Here is an 11,567-nt window from a genome sequence, read left to right on the forward strand (position 1 = left end):
ATGTAAAGCAAACACTGTAAAGCAGGGAAGGCTTCCTTCAGCGAAAAAACCATGGATCAGGAAGGGCAGTGTGGAGGAAAACAGAGGAACAGAAGCACAAGGCCTTTGACTGGACTGCACTGTCAGCTCCTTCAGAGGTTTCTCTGCGGACTGGCAGCCCGGCAGGCTCCTAAGGTTTCCTACAAGCACTGACCTTGGCATGCAGCTGCACAAGAGAGGCTCAAGGAGGAAGACAGTGTTGTGGAGACAGAAATCAGGGTCTCACCTGTCCTTGTCAAGGCCAAAGGGTCACTGCAGCAGCCAAACAAATGGAGAAAGGACATCATTTTGCAAGTAAACACTGGGTCTCTCTGGTAAAAATGTGCCAATGTCCAAGGTTGCAGAGGGTGATGTTCCTGAGGGTATGACGCTTGTCTAGCAGTCCTTGTGCTATACTTCACTCCAGGAGTACTGGCCTGCGGGATGAGGAGAAAGAAATTAAAGCAAATAATCAAACCCATAGGCCTAGAGCTGGTGAATGATTGTAGTGAGGATTCATATAAACTGCAATGCTGATATACCATTTATACAGCATCAATATTTTTCACTAAAAAATTCTGCTGTGCAACAGAGTTTTCATATCACCGCAATATGGGTGGGCATCTCAGTGGAATTTGGGGGCAAAATCTGGCTTGTAGCTGTGCACCTCAATGTGGGCATATGCGGTCTGACAATCATTAATTTCACAAGTACACTGTGTTACAGAAAATCAGAACTTGCATTAAACTTTATCATTAAACCTGATACTGTAGCATCACATCTTGCCTTTCCATATACCAACTGGAAAAGGAACACATGGTTCCATGCAAGACTTTCCAGTAAGGAAAAGCAGTGTAACACTTAGGAAGCCACTGAAATGATACCAGCTCATGCCAGTTAAGGATCTGTTGAATTGTTTCTCCGTTTTGTTTTCTGCTCTTTCTTCCAGCAGTTTCCCAAGTATAAGCTTTCAGAAGATCTAACCCTAAATGATAAAGCTGTGCCCAAGATACCTTTAAGCAATTTCCATGGTTTCTCTTGTAGTTCTTTTTGGTCTGTTTTAGAAAGAGGAGGAATAATTTGAAATAACTGTAAAACATCTCAGTTTTACTGCATGAATGGCCTTATATATACATGGGAGGGGAAAGGGGAGGAACAGCAGGAGCACAGCCAGGTTCCATTGGAGGTGGGTGGTGGTGGTCTGATAGCCAGTGACCAGCCTTGAGCAGTGACACGTCCCTCAACAGCTTGCGGGGGGGGAGGGACAACGAAGGAGTGGAGGGAGAGGAAAAAAAAAAGCCCCACCAAGAATTTTATAAAAGTTAGTGATTAGAAGGACTGGGTCTCTTTGCCTGCAAACACCTCACCAGAAGCTTGTAGCAGCAGAGACACTGCCCACAAACAAGTAAGTATAATAATTTAATTTCTAAACTGTAAACCTGGTACTTATATCAGCAGCTAAGACTTGGTACGTTTATCTACAGTGGGCTTAGAAAATTGTTCTTGATTTTGTTTTAATGTGTTTTTGTTTCAGGAACAGCTTGTGAGAAATAAGCACTCAGCCATTTTGCAGTGGTTTTCTAAAGTGATCCATTTGCTGCTAACATTGGCTTTCTAACTTAGCTTAGTCACTCAGAACTCCTGGAGTGAGTGAGTGAGTGAGTGAGTAGAGTGAGTGAGTGAGTGAGTGAGTGAGTGAGTGAGTGAGTGAGTGAGCGAGTGAATCCTCTGCCTAAGTGGACTAGAGCAATAACATACCTGCATTGCTTTCTGTTGCTTTGTTTCGTGTTTGTTTTTGCTTGCGGTGTACACGAATTTCTGTTTTGCAAGGAGAAGAGAGAACGACTGGAGAAGGCAGCTGGTCCTGACCAACATCAGTGCTGACAGAAGTGCAATTATGTGTGTTTGTTGTGCAGCCTCTTCTGATAAGTTTATTTGGCAAGGGGGTATAAGGTGGAGCGCAGGAAAACAAAGCCTATTCTTGCATCTGTAGGCTGTAATCTTTCAAGCTGTTAACAGCCAGCTTCAGGAAATTGCTTGACAAACTCAAATCCTCACTGAATCTGTGATCCTCTATCACTTACTCAACAGTCCCATGTGCTTATCCGAAATTATTTAGTCCACCTGAGACTCTCACCGCTGCTTCCCCCAGCCTTCCGTGCTGGCAATACAAGACTTGAATTCTCATGCAAGTCTAAAAGCAATTTTTTACCTTTTCTGAGAAAAGTCCAGCCCTGAAAGAGAAGTAGCTTCTCCCTAATAATACTTGCTTCCAAGCAACAATCTTCTTGACACCTTAGCCAAATCTAGCCATTCTGAGTGCTCTGCAATGACGGCAGAGGACAGGTCTTTGAACATAACCTCCTTTCATAGTTGCTAGGGAAATGAAATAGGGATACATTTGCTCAGGGATTGAGTATAGATCTGAGGCTAACACGGGAATCAGCACAGGGAACTTCAGATCTGCAGTTCCTCCTGCAACAGCAGTTTGAATAAAGGTTTCTAGACAGAACATGAGGATGGTAAAAAAACTCAGAGAGCAAAAAACAACCAGTTTACAATCATATATACTCCAAAGGACTGATGGAGATGGTGACATTAGCATGTCAGTCAAAATCATCTGCCCCTTTTTCTAGGTGACAGAAGTCTGAGTATCTTTTTGTCCCATACCCTTGAGACTTCTTAGAATCCAGAAATAAAACATTTTGCTAACCCAAAACCTTTATCTCAGTGCAAAGGTGATGGGAGAAATATTCTGTTCTTTCCTGAGAGCTCCTTCATAGATAGGAAGAGGCACTACTTCCACCTTGACTCCTCAAAATAGGTACTCACAGAGAGTCATAGGGTAATTCAGGATGAAAGGGACACAGGAAGTCTGTAGTCCAAGCACCCCTTGCCCAAAGAAGGGTTAGACATGAGATCAGACCAAGGTGCTCAGGTCTTTATTCAGGTGGGTCTTGGCAACCTGTAAGGATGGATGCAGCCTTTTTTGTCAATCTGTTACATTGCCTGGCTGTCCTACCAGTGAAAAAAAAATCTTTATATCCAGTCTGAATCTCCTTAGTTTCAGTTTGTGCCTGTTGTCTCTCACTGTCCCATCACAGCTGCTGTGAAAAGCCCAGCTCTGCCTCTTCAATCACACTCTGTAGGTACTGAGGACTGCTGAGAGGTGCCCCTGAAGCCATTGCTGCTTGAGGTTGAACTAGACCCCACTCTGCTGACTTCTCATCACAGAGCAAGTCCTGCAGCCACTGACCTTCTCAGTGGCATCTGCTGAACTAACTTCAGTCTGTCAGTGTTTTTCCTGTACTGCAAGGGCCCAACACTGGATGCAGTACTCAGATGTTAAGTATGGAGTGCTGAGCAAAGGGGGATAACCCGTCTCCTCCCCTGGCTCTCCAGGCCAGACCCCTGCTCACACAGGACACTTGGGCCCATGCTGCTGGCCCTGTTCAGCTTGCTGCTGACCGGGCCTTAGGCCGTCCCCAAAGAGCTGTTCCCTCATCCTACTAGTCCTGGGGCAATGGCTGCCAGGGCTCTGCACCCCAGGCAATATCTGGGCATTTGTCTCTGTGCTCCTTTTGGCCTCTTCCCACCCCCATGGCCAGGCTCCTCTGGATGGCTGCCCATCAATCAGACCTATCAAGTAGTCCTGCCAGCTGTGTGTCTTCTGCCACCTAGATAAGAATGTTCTCTGTCAGCAGGATGGGCCCGAGCTTGCCCAGGCATTCACACCCCCCTGTTTTCCTCACGGCCAAGGAACCAGACTTATTTAATGGAGATCCTCACAGAGAAGTGAGGTCAGTAACCACAGATATTCACTGCAGGGAAAATGTGAGGTGCCTAAGTCATTGTGCATCTGTCTCCTCTAAGCATACAAGTGTAAAAGAGAAGTACATTCAGTCAGGCCAACACTGTGCCTACATGTGATAGGTTAAATTATTGAATACTTTTCATTGTCCCTACCAACTGTATTTATCTGTTTATATATTCAGCTGCTTCTTCTTCAAGCCCTGTTCTTTGAAAGCAAATTTCTTGTGTGCGGAGTTTGTATTGCTGACTGTCAGAGATAATGCTGAAGGGCTGTATTTACTAGTAATTGAATAGGAAAAAGCTACATGTATGGGATACAAGCTGTAGTTTAAAACTTTTGGTCCTTTTTAGTTTTCTAAAAGAAGGCAATGCAGAGACCCAAGAGAAAAACTTAGAGGTCCTGACCCAGTCTTTTCCCATCTGCAAACTGGGACTCAGGTGAGATTTTATGTAAGATTAGAAGATACCAGTCAAATGAGGTTCTTGAAAAGAAAAAAATGCCAACATATTGAAGTTTCTAAGATTATTGGAAGCAAAATGTAACCTTGTTCCTTCTGCTATTCATCTTCACTCTGCTCTTTGGTTCCCACTATTAATATTAATAGGATCAAGTGCATGTGCTGCCACCACACATTTCTCCTCAGCCCTTCTTTCTTATGGTAGCTGAGAGAAACCCAAGATTTCAGCATTACAATACTTACTTTTACAACTGTGCTGCCCCTTCTCCCACACCCCCACCTCCTGCTGGCCAGAGGATGGGCGCTGAACAAAGAAATTTGTTTGCTTAAGGAGCTATTGAAGCCTGATAAGCACTTTAGGTAGCTACAAAACTGGCAGGGTTGAGCAGTTTTATGCTTTTGAGGTTATTTTATAATTCTACTTAAAAAAAAAAAGTAAGCAGATATTACAAAGAGACTGCGTTGCATTCATACAATGTAAAATGTATGTGTTTCGATCAATGTGAAATTACTTGAGCTTATGACACTTAGCCCACAGTGTAAAATGGGTAAATAAAAATAAAGCTGCTTGAAACACCTTAGTGGTAAGAGAACTCCCAGTTACTGTTACTGTGATCACAATTCATAAGAACTTTTTTCTTCCTGGAAAGGTTGTCACTTTAAACAGATAAATCAGATTAAGACAAATAGGCTTTTTCTTGGAAGACTAAAATGAGCTTTGCAGCTCTGGCAGCCTGGGCACAACTGGTTCTTCTCAGGACTTGTGTGGTGACATATGCAACTCTTTGAGGGGATATGAGGATGGTAAAATTAATGCTCTTATGGATGTGCTGGGAGCTTGCTCTTTTCAAGTAAAGGCTTGGCTTGGCTTCATGAAATGTTGCTGGAGTGTAAGGCTTCTCCACACCTCTTCTGCCTGTTCCCATGCTCAGAGCAGGACTTTGCAGCAGAGACACCCTTCTGAATGCAGACATGAAGATTCTCAGAAATTATTATTCTCATGAAAGAATCACAGAAAAATAAAATCCTAAATCAAGGGTACTAGAACATTCTGCACCTTTGAGCTATTATAAGGTTTACAATTGCTCTTTTGCCCTCATTTCTTCACCATTTCAGGTAGAAACATTAGCCTTTTATTTGTCCCTGTAGCTCAGCAGTGTAGCTGGGAACCGCTCACCATGGCCTTAAAGATAATTTTGGGAACACTTTGGGCAAATCTCCACCTGCTCCTTCACACTCAGCGTAATACTTGCATAGAAATTGGAACTAATTTGCTGTCTTCCAATTCCTCACCCTGAAACCACACTTTGTTGTTTCAGTCTCTCAGAGTTTTCACTTGGAACAGCATTATTCACTGAAAACTCATCTTTCCGTATTTTGAAAATTTGCCTTGCAGGCTGCTTTTGAGTGATAAGTGTCTCCTTGTTATCTTTAGGCAAACACTGGGAACAAGTAAAATAGAGCAGACATTAGTCTCATTGCTTATTGCCTTGCTGGAAAGAAAGTGTACCCATCATAACATGGCTGGAGCAACTGGTGATCTTGCAGCCCAGCCAGCTGAATTCAAGTTTACCTGGATACACCTCCTGGTGCTGTAGCACAGCTCCAAACTGCAACTCTAAAATCCCACCCCTGATTTAGCAGTTTATCAGCTCTGACCTTGGACAAGATCATACTTTTGCCAGAGCACAATTTCCCAGTCTTCTACACAGAGGCTCTAAACTACTGAAGAGATTCCTTATCATTTTGCATAATGACTTATTTAACAGTAGTGTAGTTTTAACTGAGGTGCTCATCACCAAACTATTATTACAGTAATCATAATAACAAGCCAGTTTCCTCTTTTAAAGACATATCCAACACAGAAAGCAGGTGAAGGATAAGAAGAGTTGTAGGTGAATTGAAGTAGCTATGCAGCATAACCTATAGATTTTCTAATTCTTCTGAGTGAGCTGAAAAGGCCAAGAGCTGGGAGTGATGGAGCTGTGATCACCACAGCAGAAGGATGGTTCCCAGAGCTCTGGCCATAGGCTGACAGACAGAGATAGGGATTCAGCTAAGTCTGTTTCACCAGGACCACAGCAAGAAGGTATTTCAGTCCTTTGAAAAGCAGGGAACTCTCTCTAATTTGACGAAGTCTTGATCCTGCACTCCTTCATCTTCCCTCTAAACCTGAAATGACCCACTCTGTGGTAAGTTGCATGTGCAAATTTCCAGGCTCAGCTCACAAAGAGGTAAAGCAGACCTGCATCTGACTGGCCTGTACTGGCAGACAATGCCATTTGAATCTTGCAGGATAACATCACCAGTAAAAAAGTACCTTCAGCTATAAATCAGGGACATGAATTCACAGCTGTTACCATACTCTGATGGCATCGTTGCCAGAAAATTTTGGCACCATTTGACGCTATTCAGAATTCTGTACCCTATCAACAGCATCTGTGTGCAGGGAAATGAGAAGTTGGACTTGGCTGCCTACACGCTTATATAGGGAAAAATATTTTCTGGCAATCTCTGATGAAATGGGAAATGCCATATTCTCACTCCTCTCTCAGGCAGAGTTTGGGAATAGAAAATGCAAACATTGTCCAGAGGTCTGCCCTTTTGAAGGAAAATGTGATATTTGAGATCTTTCATGTTGTTTTTAGTCAAGTACCTTCTGGATTTACCACCCATTAATAAAAACAGAGGCGTTGCTTTAGCTATCACTGAAGGAAGAGAGTTTTTCTGTTTCAGACTTACAGGCCTATACACTCAGAAAAGTAACTTTGACTATTGAGATGATCAGAGAAACTGTAATTTAATGCCATATAACCAAAACTTTAATAAGACCAAGAATTTTGTCATATCAAGACAGAACCCAGATTTCAGGTGCTGGGTAGTTGCAGCTGGTAAACCTCTACCACAGCTAAAAAGATAGAACTGAGGGGTGAATTCTCCTAAGGCCCCAAATCTTCTGCAGAGGAAGCAATGCACTACAGTTCTGAAAGCAGCCATAGGGAGGAGAATCACAAACCCAGGAAAAAGGTTAGAGATGGAACATCACCCAGACACAGCAGCAACACTGCCAACAGGAAATAGAAGAGCAGCAGTGTTAGGAAATGTGTAAAGGTAAGCAATGGAATAACTGGCATTCTACTGCCAGGAACCAAAAAGTATGCAGAGTCAGCAATTTGCTTACTTGTTACTTAGTGCATGTTTTTATGACACACTGATCTTCCTTTATTTTCTGAGCAAATCCAGGTAAAATGCAGAGTCTTTCCCACTTTGGTTCTAGAATGACATGGCAGGATGTGTCTCCTGTATTTCTTTCTAGTTTTTCCAGACACACTAAGCCTAGAAGAACTGAAATGGATTTCTGGTCATATGATACCAGACATGGACCAGACAAGAACCAAGAGCCTTGCAGAGGAAACATCTGAGTGGTGTCACTGGTTCACAGTCTGCCCCAGAATTACTTGTAATTACCTGTAACAATAATTCTCTCCCACAGATAAGTCAACATGACCCACCAGTTCCCAGCGCTGTCTCCAGAGCAGAAGAAAGCTCTTGCAGACATTGCTCAGAGGATTGTGGCATCAGGAAAGGGGATCCTAGCTGCAGATGAATCAGTGGGTAAGTTCTGGACATCAATCAGTTAGCAGTATGCAAGATGTTTTTTTTTCCTTTTAGTTTTGCTTCATATTTGAAATCAGTGGGGTAGATGAAAAACACTTTGAAACTGTTGTCTCAGCAGAACAATTCAGCCAGGCAGGCCTGCAGCTATAACAACAAAAGCTTACAAACTGTGGGTTGAGAAGGGAAGTTTTGAACTGAAACCCCAGTTCTTTACTACTTATTGGGATCAGGAGGCCAGCCAAGCCTAGAACCTCTTTGCCCACCTCACCAGGTACCATGGGGAACAGGCTGCAGCGGATCAATGTGGAGAACACGGAGGAGAACCGCCGAGCTTTTAGAGAGGTCCTCTTCTCTTCGGACACTTCCATCAACCAGAGCATTGGGGGAGTGATCCTTTTCCATGAGACCCTCTATCAGAAAGACAGCAGTGGAAAGCCATTCCCAGCACTTATCAAGGAAAAAGGCATTGTGGTGGGAATTAAGGTGAGTATCTGTATGTGCCAGGCTGGCACCATAATCCAAATCCCATTTCCAGAGAAAATTGTATTTTGGGCTGCACTGTATCCTAAATAACACTGCTCCCCCTCCTCTCTCCTCCCCCTCCCCCCATTTTTGTCCTTGGTTTTAAAATTCTCTGCATTGCTTTTGTGCAACTAACTAGAGGCTCATTTGCTCTAGATGCTGGAACTTTCCATACAGCAACTCCCATCTACTCCCCATTCACTGCAAATAAGTTTCTCCATGTAGTAACCTAAACCTAATTCTTTCCACATCTCACAGAGTTGTTGAGCCGTTCCCTGCAGACATCTATAAACACAGGCCCCCTCCTCTTATCCAGTGCATTCCTTTTTCTTCCCCTTTGCGCCAACATTTCCTTCCTTTGCACCCTGAGCATGTTAAGGTCCACACATTAGTAACAGTCCTCCTTCAAAGGCAGACTAGACATGGGTAAGAATTAGACCAATTCTCATCTTTCTGTAACCCTTCCTGTTTGTCTGACCTCCACAGCTGGATAAAGGCACAGCACCTCTAGCAGGAACAAATGGAGAAACCACCATCCAAGGTAAGGAAAGATCTAAGGAGCCTAAGCTATGGCCCGGGCAGCAAAGCCGTAGGGTGACTCACCTGAGACACGGCCTTGGCTGGAGTCACAGTACCCTCCAGAGCTCTGTGCTGAAGAGCAGCTTTCAGTGAAACATCACTCTCCCTCTGCAGGGCTGGATGGGCTGGCTGAACGCTGTGCCCAGTACAAGAAAGATGGCGCTGACTTTGCCAAGTGGCGTGCAGTGCTGAAGATCACCAGCACAACACCCTCTCAACTTGCCATCCAGGAGAATGCCAACACCTTGGCACGCTATGCCAGTATCTGCCAGCAGGTACCTCCCCTCCAGCAACCTTTCCTGAGATGCTGCTGCCCCTTTTCCCTGTTCCCTGTGATAATACACTAGGGAGCTCAAAAGGAGAATCCCTGTGAGGGTTTTGGGAAAGACAAGGAGGAAGGGCAGCACAGCAGGAAGGAATACCACCAAAGTCAGGACAAACAACAAGAACAGTTCTACTTCCACAGCCCTAAAGAATCCCCTGTCTTCCTTTTCCTAGCATGGCTTGGTACCCATCGTGGAGCCAGAAATCCTGCCTGATGGAGACCATGATCTCCAGCGCTGTCAGTATGTCACAGAGAAGGTAAGAAGAGATTCCTCCCTCTGTGCTCTCCCTCACAAACCTGCAGCTAAACTTTGCACAGTTTGTGCTCACAGATCTCAAAGAGATTTGACCAAAAATGTCCTTCATAACTGCATCACAAAAATGAGCTGCTCCTAGGCACATAATAAACAAATAGGAAATCCAAGAGTATTTTCTATGCTTTTGGATTTTCACTTCAATGACAGTATAAGCATTCTCAATCTCAAAAGGATGTATCAGGACCAAACCAAATTACCTCAATTTCAGCAAGGACAAATCCTTTAAATATGAAAAGTTGTATCATGGTCATCTCAAAAGCAGTGAGGTGTCCACAACTGCAACCCCAGAAAGAAATTTCATGAGAAAGCAAAATTCAATTTGGTCTTGCTACAGTACCAAAGAATAAGCTGTCTTTCCACAGCAGCCTGAGGTGAAGATCTGAGCAGAGGTCTGTATTCAATCCTCCTGTTTTCAGGTTCTGGCTGCTGTCTACAAGGCTTTGAATGATCATCACGTGTACCTGGAGGGGACGCTGCTGAAACCCAACATGGTGACCCGCACCGTTCCTGCTGCTGTTCCTGGTGATTCCTGATTCATTCCTACCTCTTCATTCTCACTCTCTCTCCTACCTCTGACATACCTGCTCCTCTGGCAAGTAAAGACCAGGGATTGAGGTGGCTAGAACACTATTTCTAAGCCTCAAAACATCTTTCTTGCAGGGATCTGCTTCCTGTCTGGAGGTCAGAGTGAAGAGGAGGCTTCTCTCAACCTGAATGCCATGAATCAGTGCCCTCTGCCTAAGCCTTGGAAACTGACCTTTTCCTATGGGAGAGCCCTGCAAGCCTCTGCCTTGGCTGCATGGTTGGGCAAAAGTGAGAACAAGAAGGCTGCTCAAGAGGCCTTCCGCAAGCGGGCACAGGTACAAGGCTTCCCCTGAGCAGAGAAGAGAGCTGTCACCATGAAGTGACACACATGTTGCCACCTTCCTAAGGCTGGTCTTGATCCCACTCCTCCTGGCACTTCATGTGCACCAGGGGCACTACCCTGTTATTTGTGCCTTGCTTACTCCTGCTGTTGTTCTTTACACATCTGCCTTTCTTACTCCATGCTGATTGTTTCCTCCTCATTTTTTTTTAATTTCTTCTTCTTTTTCAGATTAACAGTTTGGCTTGCAGGGGGCAGTATGTCCAGTCTGGGAAGAATGACGCAGCTGCCATGCAGTCACTGTTCACTGCCAGCTACACCTACTGAAACAGCAGGAACCTCCCTTCCTCCTGTCCCTTCTCACACAGTGGAAGATGTTCAGAAATGAAAGAAAAACATAGAAATCTAATTTCCCTTACCCTACACCAAACTGGAGACAGAATGGCTTAGCTTCCTCTCCACCCTTCACTCCCACAATTTACCAAGGGGATATTCTTTTTTCATTTGCACATTCCAAGGAAAGGGAATTTTTTCCAAACAACAAAAAACAGCTGCCAATGAATCATGAACCCACCCTCCCTCAGTTTGAAACTCAGCCCCTGAAACAGCAGGCAGATTCAGTAGTTCTCTAGCAATTCAAATAGCTACCCTTGCCCATTACCACGTTTAGCAGCCACAATCCTGAATTATGAAACCTGACTGTGTATTCAATCATGTCAATAAAACAGTAATTGAAAACTAATCTCTACCTCACAATTCTTTTTGTTTTGTGTAAACTTTACAACATCTTTCACCCATCTGTGTTTTTTTGTGGTCCTTGCAAAGATTGAGTCACAAAGTGTTGCAGCTGGTGAGCTTGGGAAACTCTGAGGATATCAAAGGGAAATAACCCAACAGTGGCACAGCTGGAGAGGTTAATCCTGCCAACAGATCCCCAACAGAAGTCTGGCAGACACTAAAACACTCGGGAGATGTGCACAGCAAGCAGTGCTGGGGAATCAGGCCACAGATAAACAACACTACCTTCAGAAGCACCTCATGTGTCTGGAGAAC

General features: G+C 44.2%; 1 protein-coding gene across 1 annotated transcript; it reads left to right on the forward strand.

Moving 5' to 3' along the window:
- Window positions 1–1,317: 1,317 nt before the first annotated feature.
- Window positions 1,318–11,255, forward strand: ALDOB (aldolase, fructose-bisphosphate B). The gene is made up of 9 exons (XM_005431281.2): window positions 1,318–1,423; window positions 7,783–7,904; window positions 8,179–8,390; window positions 8,916–8,970; window positions 9,123–9,283; window positions 9,507–9,590; window positions 10,066–10,171; window positions 10,310–10,509; window positions 10,746–11,255. Exons 2-9 carry the CDS (start codon window positions 7,793–7,795, stop codon window positions 10,839–10,841), a joined length of 1,026 nt encoding a protein of 341 aa, XP_005431338.1. The 5' UTR covers window positions 1,318–1,423; window positions 7,783–7,792; the 3' UTR covers window positions 10,842–11,255.
- The last annotated feature ends 312 nt before the right edge of the window (window positions 11,256–11,567 follow it).

This window comes from Geospiza fortis, unplaced genomic scaffold (genome assembly GCF_000277835.1).
Source record: "Geospiza fortis unplaced genomic scaffold, GeoFor_1.0 scaffold2451, whole genome shotgun sequence".
Taxonomy (NCBI): domain Eukaryota; kingdom Metazoa; phylum Chordata; class Aves; order Passeriformes; family Thraupidae; genus Geospiza; species Geospiza fortis.

Coding starts and splice junctions, on each gene's coding strand:
- ALDOB (XM_005431281.2), top strand. CDS start 7,793: ATGACCCACCAGTTCCCAGCGCTGTCTCCAGAGCAGAAGAAAGCTCTT. Junction 9,591..10,065: donor GTCAGTATGTCACAGAGAAG/GTAAGAAGAGAT, acceptor TCCTGTTTTCAG/GTTCTGGCTGCTGTCTACAA. Junction 10,510..10,745: donor CCTTCCGCAAGCGGGCACAG/GTACAAGGCTTC, acceptor CTTCTTTTTCAG/ATTAACAGTTTGGCTTGCAG.